At 38.3% G+C, this 19,845-nt stretch overlaps 1 protein-coding gene across 20 annotated transcripts in view; it reads left to right on the top strand.

Moving 5' to 3' along the window:
- The window catches only part of BAZ2B (bromodomain adjacent to zinc finger domain 2B), a 234,611-nt gene that overhangs the window by 189,387 nt on the left and 25,379 nt on the right, over positions 1-19,845 (top strand). For all 20 annotated transcript variants that reach the window (XM_081936054.1, XM_081936047.1, XM_081936044.1 and 17 more), the window contains 8 exons: positions 5,115-5,255; positions 7,463-7,717; positions 9,823-10,037; positions 10,371-10,445; positions 14,246-14,486; positions 15,102-15,164; positions 16,510-16,654; positions 19,051-19,733. In XM_081936054.1, the coding sequence (XP_081792180.1) occupies positions 5,115-5,255; positions 7,463-7,717; positions 9,823-10,037; positions 10,371-10,445; positions 14,246-14,486; positions 15,102-15,164; positions 16,510-16,654; positions 19,051-19,733 (1,818 nt within the window). The remainder of the gene's footprint in view (positions 1-5,114; positions 5,256-7,462; positions 7,718-9,822; positions 10,038-10,370; positions 10,446-14,245; positions 14,487-15,101; positions 15,165-16,509; positions 16,655-19,050; positions 19,734-19,845) is intronic.

The following is a 19,845-nucleotide window of genomic DNA, read 5'->3' as shown; positions in this document are numbered from 1 at the left end:
AAACACTTCTTCAAATTAGCCTTGTCTCATAGTGTCTGTAAAGATACCTCCATACAGTTTTCAGCAATAGTATATACTGTAAGTAGTGGAATTTCCTGGTGGTCTCCTATCCATATAATAACCAAGACTGATCTAGATTATTTCTTCATGGTGAATGTGCATGAATCATAATCTGTCGCTGTGTGAGTTATGCTCAAAGGCATATTCCAATGTCTGCAATGAGTAAGGATATATGGGGAAGTTGCTTGGAAAATAGAAATGTGAAAAAAGTTATCTAAAGATGAAAATTGGGAAATTACTAACATACCAGCAAATATATTTCAGAATTAAGCCAAAATTTAATACAATGTTTCTCTCGGCATTGCCAGATATTAAGAACTAATAATTACAGATCATACTGTGTGATCATCGTGCATAGGCTATAAAATAAAGCAAGGGCAATTAGATTCAAATACAGCGTGCAACATAACTGATATATCATTAATACGTTGGTTGACTAACATGCATAAAATATTCAATTAAAATCTTAATTTAAAAAAACCCAGCAGCCTTTCAAACTCAGGTGAAAACACTGAAAGCAAAGATTAATAAATCAAATATAGCTGCATATTTCAGTACTTACAGCTGAAAAGAATCTATATCAATTCTAATTAATTTCAAAGGTAAAAAAACACCTTATCAATAATGTTTCATTTCAAATACTATGAAAGATAAACTTCTGTGAATTAATGCCTTGATCATCCACAGTCTGTTGGGAGCAGATCTTAGATTCTGGATATTTGAACAGTTGCGAATCAGCCAGTGGCTCCTCTGTGAGTGTGTGTTTGTGTGCACGTGTGTTAGTTATATTTGTTCAAGTGTCTGCCCTTTTTCTTAGAGCCACTAAATCTTCAGATGGCTGCACCCAGAAATTTATCTTCATTTTGCCTCTGTGAACTCTATAACAAAGTGCTACAATTGTACCACTGGTTCTTCCTTCTCTCCAACTCCCTCCCTGTAACTCTCAGAGGATCAATAAGCAACAAAAGGTTGTTAAACATGCATTTATCACTAAGCAGCGCTGTCAGCAGTTTTGTCAACAGTCATAATATGGAAGCGTATCTCAGGTTTTAGAAGTTGTCTAATAAGCAGTTTGAAAGCAGAATTAAATTCACAGCACCCGAGTGAGCCTTGTGCTCTGAATATTCCATGATTGAAGATTTATACCACCTGGTTGCCTATTCAACATACCATGGGGGAATCTAGTCCTAGTTTTACTTAACAAAACTCATCTTTCAGTTTTAAGTGTTCTGTGTATACGCTTTGACCGTTTAAAATCGATAAAGCCAAATGCAGGAGCCAAGAATGCTTTATTAATTGGAAGAGGAGGTAAGTAATGCTGCAGGATGATTAAGCATAATTTTTCGAGCCCAGCAGGAATGAATAAACAATACATCTTAGAAGCAAGCCAAGTCGGTGTCGTCGTCCCCTCCCCCCATAGGTTCCGTTTTGCCCAGCCCATCCACCATAATGGCTCCCTGGGCAATACAAAGCTGCAGCAATATGGGTTATTTAAGCAGTTTCCCCTACGTTCAAATAATAGGTACAGATTGCCCTGGAATTTAATGAGTATAATTCTGCTCAGCCAAGAAATGCGGTAGAGTGCAGGCTGCCTCTGCATGCATAAATATACTGGGCATTTCTATACTGTCCGGCATCAGTGCATCTATCACACTTTGCAATGCAAGACTTCTTTGCATGATACACAAGGGGAAAACTCATTTCATGTTCATTTTCTATCTTGGGCCCCTTCTACATGGAGGCCAGCTTTGCAGGCTCTCTCACCCACCCACCCACCCATACATCCCTGTGGTTTCTTCCATTCAAAAAACAAAAACACGAACAAGTCAAAACTCAGTGGGCTCCTGTGCACAATACAGTTGCATCCGAGCATCCAGATATAGCAGCCCGGTGCTTCAAAGAGATAGGCAGAATCTCAGGAGGCATGAGGAAGCAGATGAAATAGCACACCACCTGGATCGCAGTGCAAGAAGAATGGCTGCAAGGTTCTTTTTGCAGGATTTGCTGGAAGGTCTGTGATGTCATTGGGATATCGAAGGGCATCCGTTAGTCATGCAGCTAGCGTCCATGCCTATCCCTATCTCTCTCCTTACAATAAATAGTAACTCTGGCTGAGATAACCAATGCTTAGCGTAGGGAGTAAGTAGAGCTTTTATCATTCTATGTTTACCTGCCTTTCAGGAGCTGATCAATACAGTATCTTCTTAGTCCCATCTTCTTACAGAGATCCTGTGAGCGGCCAGCTTATCTACCTTAGGTTTCATGCCATATTAGTATTAGCGGGGAAAAGATAAGAGTGTAATTGAAATATAGGAGCAAATATTGCATATCCATACTACTTTGGGAGCAAATGTTCATAGGTAATGACAAAGTTAGAAGGAAAACAAGCTTTTTTTGTTACTTAAAACAGATAGTCCTCATTTAATGACCCCATTTGGGACCAGAAACTCCATCACTAAATGCTGTGCTCATCAAGGGGAAGATCATGTGAGTGCACCAGACTTGCAGCAATCCTGCTGTGGTCTTTAAGCAAATCACCTCTGGTCATTAGGTCAGACATTGCATCACCACGAGTTGTGATTATACTGCCATTGATTTTGCTGTTTGGAAACCAGCTGTGCAGGTCACATATGGTTATATCATGTGATTTCAGGACACTGTGACAGTTGTAAACACATGCTGGTTACAAGCTACCCGAATCACGATTATGTGTCCAAAGGAGCACTTAACTGGTAATTTCAAGGATTGGGCATGAAATTATTTTCATCAGTGATCTCATAATTTCAAACCGTTGCTAAACAGGGCAATCATTAACTGACAATGATATTTAGAGTCAACCTTACATACTTTTCATTGGGGAGATGTCCTACTGAAATGCTGAATAATGCTGAATAGACAAGCATAGGATTGGCGTCTTCAGTAGGTGGATTTCTAACGCTTCAATCGGTGTATTCAGGATTTTCCAGCAAAGTTTATTTTATTAGGGGTTAACACGTATAAACTGCCTGCTTATCAACATTTATTGTTATATGATCATTTAGATCTATCTGCTGAGCTGTCACAGACTAACAGGGTGCTCTACCACACAAAACCCAGACCCACAATGAGAACAAATTTTGCTTGATCTCTCCCCCTGCGAGGTGAAAGTTAGTCCCCCCCACCCAAAATGAGGCAGGAGAAAGATAGGTAGATGCACCCCCAAGGGATGGGTTGGGGATAAAGAATCCTATTCTGTGGAGGTTTCTGAGAATCTGGATTAGTTGCTGTCGCTGGGTTGCTGTCGCAGGCATTGTTGGAGTTCCAGGCAGAGGAGGTATTCAGCCGGTTTGGACCAGTTTGCCTGAAGCGGTAGTGGAAATCGCTGGTGGGCCTGCCCACCCGCCCACCCTGGCACTATGCCGACCTATTTAGGCACGTTTTCAAGTCACACACATGCGTGGAAGGCCGAGTGCATGTGTGGATGTGCGTACGCTCACATTTGAAAGTAAGCGAATGCCACCCCTGGTGCCAGGCCATCTCCTGGGCTTTATGCGCCAGGTTTTTGCGTACATGTGCAAATTTGCAATCCAACAGTGTTTGGGTTGGTTCCTCTTGTTGCACAGAGACAGGCAGGCAAGGCCTGGTCATCCTTGTCCACTGCATCATCATTAAGGAGGGGAATGTCATCTTTTGGCCTTATCACTCTTGTTTCCATGCTTCTCTATTTTCGATTCAGATGCCTTTTTTCTGTTGATGCAAGGTAGCCCAGACAAGAAGCACACCCAGGAATACTAGCTCTACTTTATTGTAAGGTTACATTAACAGAGTCTTGAAAGTCTGAAAGTGCATCTCTTTTCCCTTCCGTTTAATTATTCAAGAAACTATGGAGGGTTCGTTTTGAGACATTTCGCCATGCCCCTGCTCCATCTGCGGAGTCAGATTTAATTTAGTGTGTCAGACAGTTGTCTGGCTTGTGGCTCTTCCAACAGTCCCCCAAGGTCATTCCCACATATCATTACAAGTGAAAATACTGTACAAACAGTAACAGGTGGTTTCAGATTTAAAATAAAAGTAGTAGACCAGTAAGGTAACATACATTGTATTAGGATACTGGCATAATATTTTTTATCAGGGGAAAATAGTGAATGAAAATAGTGGCTTGGATCTCGTGTTCCCTTCTAATTAGAAATTAGAACTTCTCTATTAGTACTTTTGTTTGCTGTCATGTATTTTGGGGGTAGGAGGCAGTGGTGGGTTGCTGGCCCGGTTTGGCTGAACCAGTAGTGGAATTCAGGCCTGGGTTGCAGAACCGGCAGCGACTCAGGCCTGCCAGGGTTCCCTCGCTGCCACTTGGGCACGGCCATTTTGGATTTTAGTGTCTGCGCGTGCGCAGTTCACTGTAGATTGTTCTGTGCATGTGCGCAGAACAATTGACATTGAACTGTGCACGCGCACACAGAGTGCATCTGGCCCGCAAGCATGTTCCGCGCACATTGCGAATCGGCAGTAACGCCGGCAGCAACCCACCCCTGGCAGGAGGGGTGTTTACATACATATGTCTCCCTCCAGTTTCCTGTGAAGTTGGAACCAATCTTCTAGCAGATGTCAGAATTCCAGTATGCCTTGACCTTGAGTATGCATTTGCTACTGAATCAAATGTATTCACACTCTTATCACATAGCAGTTCATTTAAAAGTAGCGATGTTAAGATAATGTATCATGCTGCTGACTCTAGAAACTCTGTCTCAATGAAGCCTAAGAAGTCTTCACTGCATTTATATATAGCGCAGCCCTTGTTTGTAGACTCACAGTACAGAATTCATTCATGCTGTTGAAAAGACTCCAGAGCCAACTGATAGTAACATCTTTCCGCAGAACCTACTATGGCAGATCTCACTTGCAAGATTTGGTCTTTTGTGTATTTAAAGTTTAGGTGTCCCCCGTCGTCGTCGTCCCCGCTTTAACGTAAATGTTTTAATTGCTAGGGTGATGATTTAAGATTATGTAACATTGTTCCTTCGGAAGTGGACTACACAGGGTTTCATTCTTTTTTTATCTATCCCGTGCTACTTAAGGAGAAAGAGCGGTTAAAACAAGAAAAACGTGATGAAAAGAGATTAAACAAACAACGAAAACTGGAACAGCGAAGATTAGAATTAGAAATGGCTAAGGAGCTAAAGAAGCCTAATGAAGATATGTGTTTAGCAGACCAGAAGGTAATCAGAACCGTGTATATTTACCTTTCATTGCCTTGCTGTTTCTCCTTTCTTCCACTCTTATTGTTGTAGCAATTTCTTTTTAATTTATTGCCTTTTAAAATTATGCCCATTTTATTTTAGATTGCTTGATAATATTATGTCAGTGTTTCAGGATGACTGGCATTTACACTGAAGCACATACTGGGGTGTTGTATGTTTCTTTTTGTTTTTCTTTAACTAGTAGCCAACATTGTAATGTTTGGGCTGTTTGTTCGAACTCTCTTCACTGGTTTCCAGTATACCTCTTTAAGCTCTTGCCTTTATACCCTGCTTGGGAATTCTGAGAGACATTTGGTTGCCTCCTTTTGGGAACAAGAATGTTTTTCATCTGATCCTCTTACACTCATAGCTTCTCAGAATTTTTCTGGACTATCAGTTTCCATGGGGCATAGTTGCATCTTGCAGGATGCAGAAGGAAAACATTTTCCATTAGGGAAAGTCACTGTTCCTCAGAACACAAACCACAATGGAGTATATAGATTTTTTTCCACCTGTCTTGGTCAGCTATTCAGTAGGAGATGATGGGTAAAAATTAATATATTTTTGTTTATTTTTAATTTTATCTGACTTTGGTCCAAAGTGTACCTTGGAGTTTTAAACTGATGGTTATCATAAACTGAAGACAGTCTGCAATAGTATATAATAGAATGTTTATAGCAGGATACCATACCACATTAGACATTAACCTTTGCACGCTAAGCATGTCCTAAAGAGGGCTTGTGTAGGTTAATACAAAACTCTGAACACCAATATGGTCAAACCCATTGATTTCTCTCTTCTGCTCCTAATCCACAACAAAGACGTATAGCAGCTTCTGTTTTGCCGTAGACTTCAGATGGGCTTATTGCTGGGTGAAATGGACAATAAAGTTTAAACCATTTTATCTTAAGAGTAACCAGGAATGGCTCATTAATAATCAAATTTGGGTTGCTATTGCTAGAATACACTGGACCTAGTATTTGTTCTTTATTTTCTTCATCAATGTTTTAGGAAAATGCAGCGTGTGATATTCTAGCATTATTTCAGGAGCTTAGTTATTTTCCCTTTTCAGTATAAAAACACTTCTATTAAAGATGTGTGGGAGTATTACTTTAGCTCCATGCCTGGATGCCTTGTGTGATTGCCGGTCTAATTTCCTGTTCAATCAAAAGGTTAGACTGGTTGCCAAAATACTGCAATGAGGACCTAAGATGGTAAGAAATAAGTGTATAATAGCCAGAAATAGCTTGTAGCCAAATGTATTTTAATAATTATTATTGAATTTATGACTCCTTACAAAGCAGCTGAATAGATTAGGGCCTGTTTGTTTTTTCATGTACTGCATTTTCACAACTAAAGGAGATGGATATTTTAAGGTGCAAGCCAAGCATGAAGAAAGTGGTTTACTATGTTTCTGAGCACCTTGTCAGCTGCAGCTTTAGCTCAGGCAGGCTTGTGCAACCTTTTTGGGTTTGAAAAAATCACACTTAGCCTTTGAGTATCATGCTGGAACCAGAATAAAAGCTAGATTTGATTTGATCCAGTGGTGGGTTCCTACCGGTTCAGCCTGGGTCGCTGGAACTGGCAGTGACCCAGGCCTGCCACACCCCCGAACTGGTTCTCCTGGCGGCACCATAGGCGCCACTCTCTTGTTTTTTGGTTTTGCACATGCACAGAACAATTTTAATCCCACTGCACATGTGCACGAAGCGCACATGAGTGAACCAGCAGTAGTGCCTGCCGGAATCCACCCCTGATTTGATCGAATGTTAAATTTCACTAAATCAAATGGTTATATTTATTCTTGATATATTTAATAATTGCCTCCTGCCAAAGTCAGACATAATAATTTAGCAGCACTTATGGGTAACCAGAGCTTTCAAAATAACTAGATTACAAATGTACAGGGCCCCCGTTTTTTCTTCAGAGAAGAGTTAATGGGTCAAAAATATGATCCCTACAAATAAATGAGGCTTCAATCCATTTATGCACAAATCATTGATACCCTGTTTGTGGTTAGAAATTTCTTGCCCTATTTATCCTTGTTTCAACCAATTATTTTTCAGGCTGGATAGTCTGCATTTTTCACTTTGAAACATACAAACCTTTGGATGTGGGCTAGGTTTCTTGGAAATGATTTGCTAAAGATCAGAATTATATGGTTTTTTTTCCTTTTTCTTTTTTAGCCCTTGCCAGAATTGCCTCGCATTCCAGGCCTGGTTCTCTCGGGAAGTACATTTTCAGATTGTCTCATGGTGGTACAGTTCCTCAGCAACTTTGGCAAAGTTCTTGGCTTTGATGTGAATCTGGATGTCCCAAGTTTAAATGTTCTGCAAGAGGGGCTGTTGAACATAGGAGACAGCATGGGAGAAATACAAGATCTGCTGGTGAGGTTGCTCTCGGCTGCAATTTGTGATCCAGGACTAATAACAGGATACAAGGTAATGAGTACTTTTACACTATTCTTGATCTTATTATAATATGTTTACAATATCATGGATAAATATTGAGTTGGCAGTACAGTATGTGTACCTTATGGGTTGTACCCAGCAGTGGGATTAACTTACCTTCCCTACCAGTTCGCAAATGTGAGTGTGTACGCTCACTTCGCTCGCGTGTGTTGCATCTGCGCATGCACACCACTTTCCGTGTATGCGGGTGGGTGGGCAGAGCCTCCCGCAGCCGCCACTACCGGTTCACCTGAACTGGAGAGAACCAGCTGAATACCACCTCTGATTGTACCACATAACTGAATACTTTTCTATTTGTTGAGATGCAGTTCCTATCGTCCTGCACCATTGACTAGGGTTGGGATTTGATGTAGGATTTCCTGCTTGAGCAGAGGGTTGGACTAGAAGACCTCCGAGGCCTTTCCAACTTTGTTATTCTGTTAGAGGATCAGCCATGTCTTAAGACGCATGTATAAATCTTCCCTATATCTCCCAATCTTTCTCTGTCCATTGGCTGATGCTAAATGAAATTAGACCTCCAGTATCGCTCACTTAGCATGAAGGGAGTGTATAGAACTTAGATAAGATGCTGTATTTCATAGAGATTTGGAGTACCATATTTTTCTGAGTATAAGACGCACCCTTTTCCTTCAAAAAAGAGGCTGAAAATCTGGGTGCATCTTATACATCGAATACAGCATTTTTTTGCCTCCTGAAGCCCCGCCCCTTTACCAAAATGGCCGTGCATACCCTTATGGAGGCTTTCAGAGAGCTCCTGGGGGCTGGGGAGAGCAGAAATGAGCAAAAAATGGGCTGTTTTTGCCCCCCCCTGCCCCCAGCAGCAGTCTATAAGCCTCCATAAGGTTATGCATGCAATTTTTTTGACAAAACCCAGCCCTGTTTTGGGGGCCCAACTCCCCAGGAGCACTCTGCAAGTCCCCCCCCCAAGGCTATTCATGCCTTTTTGGGGGGGGAAACAGGCCCGTTTTCACGAAAAACGCGCCGTTTTTGGGAGGTTTGCAGAGTGCAAAACCTTTTTTTTTCCCTTTTGGAAAGCTCTTTAACTGATTGATGAGAATTACATTGATCAAGTTCTGTGCCAGCAGAAACAAAGTCTTCGGTGCTGCAGATTGTCAGCGATTTCCTTCTCCAGTTCATGGATAAATACACCTAGAAACGTCTACCTGCCTACCTACTCTCTCTCTCTTTCTATTTCTCTCTCTCTATCCCTCTACCTACCTACTTACCTACACTCTCTCTTTCCCTACTTACCTACTGTATTCTCTATATCTCTCTCTATTTCTCTCTCCCCCCCCCCTTTGTCTACCTATCTACCTAACTACTCTCACTCTCTCCCTACCTACCTACTGCATTTCTCTCTCTTTCTCTCCCTCTATATCCCTCTATCTACCTACCTACTTTTTAAAAAAATTGCCTCTTCAAAACCTTGGTGCATCTTATACTCCGGTGCATCTTATATCCGAAAAATACGGTACATAACAGATAACAAATTTTAGTTTGTTATTTAACATTTACTAACATTTAACAGTAATGTTTCCTTTTTATGTGGGCTTAAATAATGGTGTGGATTTTCAAATCTGTCCTCAACAGATACCACTTTATAAGTCTGTTGTATTAGTTTCAACATATTAAGATTATTTCCCAATTATTTCCAAACATCTGCCTACCTCCCCAGGTAATTCCCAAATTTTATTTTACTCTAGATTTCTTTGAATGTCCTTTTTCTTAACTTTAGTTTAGGATTCTTGAATCTACCTTTCTGTATGAGATCCGACAGTTAAGCCAGGAAGTTGCTTGGGAAAGGACTTTTAAGTCTCAAAAAGGAGCCTGTATATTTCAATATAAATAAATGTTTTAAAAAATTAAGGATAGTATATTGTTCTGTGAGTGCTGGCAGCAAAAATAAAATAGTAATAGGTTCCAAGCTAATAGATGGTAGTGTCTCTGGTTTATGGCTTGTATTCTGTTTGGTTTCTTACCCTCTTTGTTATCAAGTAACAGAAAGCTGTATTACATATGTGCTGTCATTACTGTGCGCGGAGTGCAATTATTTACAAGCAGACTTTTTTCTCTAGGCCAAAACAATTCTCGGGGATCATTTGTTGAACGTGGGCATCAACAGAGACAATGTGTCTGAAATACTGCAGATATTTATGGAAGGTCACTGTGGGCAAACCGAGCTCACAGAGAGTTTGAAAACCAAAGCTTTTCAGGCACATACCCCAGCTCAGAAAGCATCCGTGCTTGCTTTCCTTGTTAATGAATTAGCCTGTAGCAAAAGTGTCATCAGGTAAGAATTTCCTCTGTGCATGTTTCTGGTGAAGCTAATGAAATGATCAGTAATAGGTTTGAACTTCTGAATGAACCTCTGTAGTAACAGAGTTAGCAGAGTCAACCACAAGGTATCGTTTTAAAAAGAACACGTTTCTCCAACCACATTCCGTGAAATAATTGTACTTATTTGTCATCGTTAAACTGAATATTTTATTTATTTTTGACTCATACTAGTTTAAATAGGTAGCACATAAATTTAGGTAACAAACTATTTTCTCAGATACTAAATATATTTGGAATATGTCATGCAATAAATTGTGCCTGAATAATTAATGTTTTCTGCTTTCAGCGAAATAGAAAAGAATATAGATTATATGTCAAATTTAAGAAGAGATAAGTGGATGGTTGAAGGCAAACTTAGGAAGTAAGTAATAATTCTCTAAAATATTCTAGCACCAATTTTGTTTAATTTGTTATGTGGCTTATTTGTAAAGACAAATCTGCTATGTAAAAGTAGCAATTTCATTTATTTAATTAAAATGTGAAATTAATTTTGTAAAGCATGTAATTTATTTTTGATAGTCCATTGAAGAAAAAAAAAGTAGTGAATTAGAAGGACTGAAATTGGAAGAAATCCATACTATGGTACTTATAAGAAATAAATTTGTTTCTTGCTTGAAGGTTTGTGGAGTTAATAAATTGGGGTGGGGTTTTTTGGGCATTAGTAAAATCTGATTGGAACAATTGTCTATTTTTATTTCTCAAAGAGGATTTATAGGGTCAATTTATTTTGTTCGGATCATCTATAGAATTGCGAATTATTTAGGTAATGGTTAAAAATACCTCAAAGTTTGTCATATAACTTTAAGTACTTCTGCGATCTGGGGTATACTTGCCAATATTGAGGTATTGAGGTAGCTATAAAACAAATAGTCAAGTTTTTAAGGATGCCATTTTTTTCCATTGCACAAAACAAAATTCCATACAGCAAGTATAACAGCTCAGTCTACCATAGAATTTGAAGGGAAAGTAATTGTAAATCACAAGAGGGTTGCGTAGCCCTGTGCTATGCATAGCCGAGCTCCACTTTCTTTTCTTTAGTTGCTTTTCTTTCTTGTTTAACAAATCAAGGAATTCTGACACTGTTTGCATTTCTAACCCTATTTCTCCTTCCCCACTCATTTTAATGCACCTCTGAAGAAAGAAGAAGTAAAGGAGAGCTACAGGAGGGAGATAGAAGAAGTAAAAAAAAAGATATAAAGCAAATTGCAGGAAGAAAAAGATATTGACTGTAAATTTCTGTTAATGATACCAGCTCCAAATTCATACCGTGTTCATGAGTATAACTGTGGGGCCCTTGTAATAATTAACTCATATAAAAACCATATACTAAATTACCCTAATCACGGGCCAATTAACATTTGAAATTGCCCTGCAGTCCCTTATGGAAGGAGACTTCTCAAGGGGGGGGGGGGTCAGTTTTCTCTTAACTGTCCTTTCAACAAATGTAAGTACAGTACTAGATTTGAGGGGCATAGCTGCTTCTCTTCTTTTATTTAGCTCTACTTAAAAAAAAACTGGCAAATTTTATTTTTCTAAATCTTTCCTTTGTGACTCTCAGTTTCTCATTCTTGCTCCCACCCATTCCCATCTTATGTGATGCCACTATTTCTCTTTCACTATTCATTCATTATAGTCATGAGGGTGAGCTGAGATCATTTCATTTTGCATCTGTTGAAGTGTTACAGAGTAAGGTATTTTTTGGTCAATCTTAAGACAATGTGTGTTCAGGTCCTAGCTGTATATCAATCCTTCAGATTTTTGTACGGTGGTGTACCATTCTTAGCTGTAGAAGATGATGAAGCTTTTATTAAATATTACATTCTAGCATTCATTCACAATAGGCATAAAATGCACCTGATTAGTAGAAGGCAAGATTATTCATATTTATCTTTCTTTTTCTTTTCCATTAGACTTACTTAAGCATGTATTTTCATGATCTCTTGAGTGTGAAAAAGTTACATTATATTTTTATTCTGCCTGTCCTCCCAAAGTTCATTTGCTGTGTCCCTGTTTCTTCCCCCCAAATCTATGATTTTTATATAGTTGATTAAACTAAGAGATGTTGACCTTCCCATGGTCATCCATTTAGTTTTATGGCCCAACTAGACATTTAGATTCAATGCTTTTGGCCAGAGTCCAATCTTATATTTTCTACACTATTATAAGATGCTTCCCTTAGTTAGAAAGGTTTCAATATTGGGTCAGGTTATCTTTTTATTGATAAAATACAGCCCTATCCTATTTGGAGTGAAAATGAGCTAGAATAAATATATTAGAGAGACATGTGATTTAAAAAAAAAACCTGCTATTACATTGGGCTCCGACCATAGATGTACCTTGCTAAAGATACAATAAATTGGCAGTTTCTCTGTGGACGACAACTTTGTTGAAAACATCAGGCCAGCTGTTTGCTGTCTTTGTTGATGCTGTGATTTCACCCTTCTAAGTAAATGATTGGGAAAGAAACAGTTATTTTACTTGGGGTTAAGAAGGGCAAGTGAAAGTAATTGCATACTGCCAGAACTGTCTTTTTAGTTTACTCTTGTTAGTTGAATGTAGAGAAAAGTAAAATATATTGGCTAGCAGCAGTAGAGTTTGTTTAAACATAGCAATAGATCAGTAGAAGATCTTTGGGAAGAAAATCAAAATCCAGTGGCACTTTATGCCAGACTCTGTGACTCTCAATGTACGTTTTTCATTTGGGTTTTTAATTTCTTTTGGTAATGTTTTAATTATCTTCACCAAGATGGCTGATCTATTCTAGTACTACGTAGGCTCCACTACAACATTTTAGAATAGAATGCTGAATGAGCTTTGTCAGGGTGCAAGGACAAAATGCATCATTACTGTAATTATTTTTTCAATGATTTAATACTGGTGCAGATATTTAATCTAGAGATATCTATCATTTTACTTAAGGCATATGTTGCGGTATAAAATTTCAGCCTAATATCTCCTTGGTCAAGCAGTGGGCATTTAATTATTTGCAAATTATAACATTAAAAGTAAAGTTCATCTTTTGCATTATAAGAAGAGCTTACTGAGGATTTTCAAGTCATCCCTTTATCTTTCTTTACCTAGTCTGATAGACATCCTCCAGATGAGTTCTTTTTAAAATCATAAAGCAGCCAGCTTCACTGCATCATACCCACTTGCTGTATGGAATACTGTTTTGTAGGATGGGCGAGGAAAGGAAGAAAAGGAAACTGGAAAAAAAATACATAGAAGCATTCAAATACCATAATTTATCTACTTTTGCCATCCTAATCCGTACTCTTTCTCCTTTCTTTTCTTTCTTGTGAAATCCTTGCCTTTTCAAAAACACACATTTTCATATCTCCTTAAATTCTGTTACATGCCAAAATATTTAAAGGGCATGTGCAGCCTGGCTTTGAAGTACCGAATAGGCTGTTTCAAAATAATTTGCCTGTTAGATTCCTGGTAGTTAGAGCTGTAACATCTGCTGTATGGAATCTTGTTTTGTAGGGTAAGAGATGAAGGGCTACCACAACTGTATTTACTGGTATGTAAGTTTCTTTTGTTTCATAAACATGAAACTAAGGCTTCTGCTACCAGAGTGCTACAAGATTAATGCTTAATAACATATCATATAAAGTAATATGCAGACACTTGAGAAATGATTTATATTCATATAATCTACAGCCAAGCATCAGATTTATCATTTTTTGGTTAGAGTTAGCACTGTTTTTTTTTAAATGTTACTGGAAAGAGGTTAAAGAGATTAAGATTGACCAAAAGAAGAATACGGCTAAATACTTGTTTCTTCAGCTTAGAGGAAAGATTCTGGAAATCTTTCTGCTGTTCCTAGCTGTTGTAACAGAATTTTATACGGTATCATTCATGTTAGACCTAAAATATTTCGTGAAGAATTAAATAAGAGTAGAGATTTTGTGGTTTCTGATGATTCCCAGCAAATAAAATCAAAGAATTTTAAAGCTCTTGCCGAACAAATTTATCCCTTCAATAAAAAGGGTTCTGTTGGTGAATTACATTTCTCAAGTGCTGATTCAGTAGCTGCAATACATAATGTGACAAAAACGGTTCAAATGCGTAAGGAGAATGATTTCCTCTTGGTGAAATGTGAGGAACTATGTATTTAGCAACACTCCATAACACTCTTTGTCTACCCTGTGTTTGAAGGCTTAGAATCATTCATGCTAAGAAAACAGGCAAGCGAGATGTCACAGGAGGAGGTGATATAGGAGAAGAACCCCATTCACTAGGTACACCCACACCAGGCCGAAAGCGGAGACGGAAGGGAGGGGAGAGTGATTATGATGACGATGATGATGACTATAGTGATGATCAAGCAGATGAAGATGAGGAAGACGATGACGACAAAGATGATAAAAAGGGAAAGAAAGATATTTGTGAAGATGAGGTAGGAATTGCTGATAAATTAGATAACTTACATTGAATTTTATAAAGTATATGTGTCTTTAATGTTATGTGAAAAACCTTGACTGAAAATTGCTAAAAGAGGTTATGACAAGAGTTGGTTTGATTGTAACATCAACATTTCTTATTTACCAACTATGTAGAGGCATAGGAGGGAAGGATTAGCAGGTCTTTATTGTTGTGTCCATTGCTGAAAATAAACTGCCATTACGTTTTTTCTGTTTTTGACTAACAATGATATGCAGTTGCTTGTTATGACTTCGTGTTATGTGCAATCAAGACTTCTGGCCTATTCAGTGAACAAGGCTCAGTATGATGTGTGAATGAATCCATAGTTCCATTGCATGGACTGCTCCAGCCTTGCTGAGACCAATACGTTTTAAAAAATCATTGTTTTTTTTTTGCCATACTTGCGTCTCCCTATGTACAACTGCTATAAAGAACAGAGTCCCTTTGGAGACCACATCCCATAATAAATATTTATGATTGCAATGCCTTTTTTTTTGAGGCACATTTCATAAAATTCCAGTTTTAAAATTGTGAGCACAATTACTATATAGAAAATAATGCATTACTGCATTTTATTTGTTGGTGGTAGGATGATGGAGATCAAGCTGCAAGTGTTGAGGAATTAGAGAAACAGATTGACAAACTTACTAAGGTAACCTGAACTTTATAAATTTAATATAATTTATTAAATTTATATTTATATTTAAATATAAATTTAAACTTTACTCTGTCACTATAATGTAGACGAGAGTTATTTTTAAAGTGTTCTTAACTAGATCCTTAGCATTTATACACATTCACCAGATTTTTCCTCATTGTCTTAACCAGTCTTGTTGAAAATGAGGAAAGATGAAGCAATTTGCTGCTGATACAACAAAGTATAAATAAAGCCCTTGGACCTGGCTTAATTTAAACCTGTGAGATATTATAAAAAGGCAGAAATCCAAGGCTGTATCCAGAAGACAGCTAATTATGTTATTTGATGCTGACCCAAGCCTGCAAAGAGCACTACCAAAAAAAAAGCATCCTATTGCCTTATTCTGGTATCTGTTATTTGAATTGTATGATCGTAATGTGCTCTCTATTCTGGACCCAGAGCAATCTTTGTGTGTTTTGGAAGACTTGAATGTGTTAATGGACTGGTACTCTTGAGAGAAACTTTAACTAATATTACTCCCCTGAATTATAACAGCCTCGAAACTAGTTTTGTGAGTCCAAAATAACATAGGCTTTCTTTCTCAAAGTAAAACTGGTGTAAACTGCTAATGGTTTTTTTAAAAGATGGAAAGTTACCTTTTGATTCCATCTATAGTGAAATAATTATAATAGGACAAAATTATTAGTTTAAATAAGGGAAAGTGTTATCTGGAATTTTTGATCCTCTGCGTTTGAGAGGCATGTGCCAGGACATATTCTCAGGTCTACTGTGCATTTGTTGCCATTTGTTTCAATTGAAGCAAGAATATGGCATTCAGCATGTTAACTTTTTCTCTTTATCTGTGGACACCTGAGCACTAGCTTTATCTACAAGTTATCCTAAACATAATTTATCTCAAGGCCATATAAAATATCTCATTAGTTACATATAAAAAGCCACAACTTCTCATATTAGCCTGGCTTGTTGTACTAGATGTACACACTCTTTGCTGTATGTCATAACTGATAGCATTTCATTTGTTTTCATGCATTGAAAATCCTTGATTCTTTTGTTTTCTGGAAATTGGTAACAAAAGCCCAAACTTTGCTTATGTAATGTCTCCTTCAATTTCTTTTAATTTTGTCCATTGTGATACATCATCATCAATTAGACTCTTTCAATTTCTCAAAAAAAACAAAACAAAAACAAAATAGTATTGTTTGGAAGTAACATAAATATCCAAAAAGTTTGATGAGCATAGTATAGCCTTTATTGTCTTTGTACATCATGTATACAACAAAATTAACTTTGAAGAAAATCTTTATTTTTACCATTGTGTGTGTTTTTATATATACAACAGCAGCAAAACCAGTACAGAAGAAAGCTATTTGAAGCTTCTCACTCTTTACGTTCAATGATGTTTGGCCAGGATCGTTACAGACGTCGATACTGGATTTTGCCCCAATGTGGGGGCATTTTTGTTGAAGGCATGGAAAGTGGAGAAGGTAATGAGCTAGATCTAAAAAGGTCAAGGCTTCCCCTGTCCAGTTGTGTCTGACTCTGGGGCAGGGTGGGGGTGCTCATCTCTGTTTCTTAGCTGAAGGATCCAGCATTGTCTGAAAAGACTTCCATGGTCATGACTATATGCCGAAGTGAACAGAATGCTGATTGGCAGGAGTTGGGCCAAGAACAGGAGCTCAGCCCATTGCACGATGCTTGGGTCTTGAACTGCCCACCTTTCAGTCAACAAACTTAGCATCTTAACCTCTAGGGCACCGCATCCCAAGCTAGATTTGGGAACTCTGAAAAAAATGTCCATGCTTTTCTCTGACAAAGTCTTCTTTAAGCCACAAGCTGGTATTGGTAAATCCTGGGTGAAGGACTTGAATGTGCTTTGATGTTGTCTTGTGAACTATTGATAATCCCAAATTTACAATCTGGAACAAATTAAATCTCTGAGGAGAAAGTGTCCCTACAAGGCAGGTGCCATAACAGGGGAGGGATGTTTCTTAGGCAGGGATGTCAAACTCGATTTGTGTTTGACCTAGGGGGGGAGGCAGGGGGCATGGCCAGCTCAATGTCACGTGTTGGGGGTGCCTGTGGTGGCCTGAATGCTCTGCCAGCAAAAATGGTCTCTTGAGCTCTGTTTTCAGTTGCAATGGTCTTCTGCAACCTCCTGCCAGCGAAAACTGAGTTTGAGAAGGCCGCACGCAGCCCTCCCGAGCTCCATTTTCACTGGCAGAGACACTGCGGGTTGGTCCTTTGCTGTTTCCAGAGAGGCCCCACGGACCAGATCTAAGCACCCCATGGACCAGATCCGCCCCTCCCCCCAGGTCTTGAGTTTGACACCCCTGTTCTTAGGCATCACAAGGTGACATTTCTTCACCAAGGAGAGCTGCAAAATGCCCATCCTGCTGGATTTAATGGGACATGCAGAATCCACAGAGATAGGCAGTCTTACAAGAAACCTGGCCCCATGCCCTTTAAAAGTGATTATCATCAACTATGTTAAAGGTATCCCAAATGCACTGTCACTAGAGAGATTAAAATTGGGAGAGAGGAAACACCAACCACTTCCTTTCTTCCCCATTTTTCGTTTCCTTTCTATGTGATTCTCTCTTTTCCTTTTGCTCTTTGTGAAGAAATAGTTAATGCATGTTGACACATGCTTAAAGAAGAAGTGGAGAAATGTGGGGGATCAAAAATGAAAGCTTTATTTGAAAAAAATGGAACTGCTCTTTGAACACAGTTAACAGAATTCTGGAGAGTTTACATTTCAAAATATTTGTCAGATACTTATCTGAAAGAGTCTGGTACTCTTTATTTCCTTTATGAGGACTCATAGGTTATATATAAATTGGTTATACATTCATCCACATTCTTTTATTTGGGTGATGCCTGTTCTGATACAAGTAGTAACAAGTTATTGAATTTATTGTACACACCTTTCATAAAAAAACACAAAAGAGGAAAGGCTTGATAACAAAAACCAATAGTATATTCCTTATGCTGATATTTGAATCTACTAGCAGGATACCGCCTAATTTTAAGGCACTTTATAATTGTTAATTAAAAACAAGTAATTTAAGCACTGAAAACATAAATAAATTAAATAAAAAGATTTTCCCTTGAGACTTCTTGAATAAAGCATAAATATAACAGGGTGCCATAGAATGGGATTTTTTATAAAAAATGTTTTGTCAGAATTTTGCTGCCAAACAAAAAAAGTCCCATTGCTGGTACTAAACCATGGGTTAGGAAATATTTCACCTGTGCCAGGTACTTGTGAAACCCATCTTGTTTTTATTTTCTACATAATAGCCTCATTTCTTCATCCCTTATTTTGAAATTCTGGAAAAAAATTACTTACACTAAAAGAGTCTCTTTGTATTATTTTTTTAAAAAAAATATTCTGCATCACTAAAAACAGTACTGCATGGCTTAAGGTGTAGTATAAATTCATTTCTCTTACTCTCCTATTCAGATTTCTACAAGCAGTGAAGTATGTTTTATGTATCACAGCATGCAAAAAAAGCTTTTTCCATATGACTCCCCTTTGCGTGATGCATTTAATAACACTGTTCTGCCTGGTACCTCCTCCTGCTGAAGTGTCAAACATTTTCAGTTCAGATGTTAAGAGGATGCTTTTGATTGTGTTTCTGTTTCATCTCTTCAAATGAAATTGTGATCAGCCTCATACACGCTTGTTGTATTCTTTTGATTATCATTGTTGATTTTATGCTAGATGAATATCCTACTTTTTAATAAAATCATTCTATAAATCAAGGGTATAGGGTTTTGTTTTTTTTGATGATAATGTGGTTTTTCAGCTTCAATAGCTGAAAACCAAACCCATTTCGGTTGTAAATTCAGTTAAGTCATTGTCTTTCTATGCCTACAGGTCTGGAAGAAATTGCAAAAGAAAAAGAGAAGCTGAAAAAGGCCAAAAATATTCATATCAAAGAAGAAATTTTTGAGACCTCTGAAGAAAAATTAAATTGTTTAAATGCAACACATTGTAATCCGAAAGAGGATGTCAAAGAGAAGGACAGCACAAATCTTTTCCTGCAGAAGCCCGGCTCTTTCTCAAAGCTAAGCAAACTTTTAGAAGTAGCAAAAATGCCTCCCGAGTCAGATATTCTGGCTCCCAAAGCCAATGGCAGCGCAGCAAACGGGTGCTCGCTGGCCTATCAGAATAGCTCTAAAACCTCATTGTGTAGCCACCAGGCCACTTTATCACAAAACAGCAATGAACGATCTGATCCGAATCATCTTTTTAATCCCGTGGCAACTGGGCCAGGGAAATTTTATAGTTCTCCATTGATTTCAAATGACCAACTGTTAAAGACTCTTACAGAAAAGAGCAGGCAGTGGTTCAGCCTGTTACCCAGAACTCCTTGTGATGACACTTCTGTTACCCACCTAGATTCACCAGCTGCTGCTGCTGCTACTTCTTCTTCATCTCTCACTCCGCATTCTCACCCTCCATCTAAATCACCCTCACCTGTTCCATCTCCACTTATTAGTTCAGCCTCTTCACCAAGCCCAATAGGATTAAGTCCATTTGCCTTGTCACCACTTCAGGTAAGCATTTTATTCCATTCTATTCCACAGGAAGTTTCACCCTGTGCGTTTTCTACAGGGAAAAGAAAAAGAGTATAGAATGGATGCTAAGAGTATTGATAGGAATCCTGAT

The sequence above is a fragment of the Natrix helvetica genome (genome assembly GCF_964273705.1).
Source record: "Natrix helvetica genome assembly, chromosome: 1".
In the NCBI taxonomy this organism is placed as follows: domain Eukaryota; kingdom Metazoa; phylum Chordata; class Lepidosauria; order Squamata; family Natricidae; genus Natrix; species Natrix helvetica.
The sequence above is the reverse complement of the archived record's forward strand: the minus strand, read 5'-3'. Positions and strand labels throughout refer to the sequence as shown.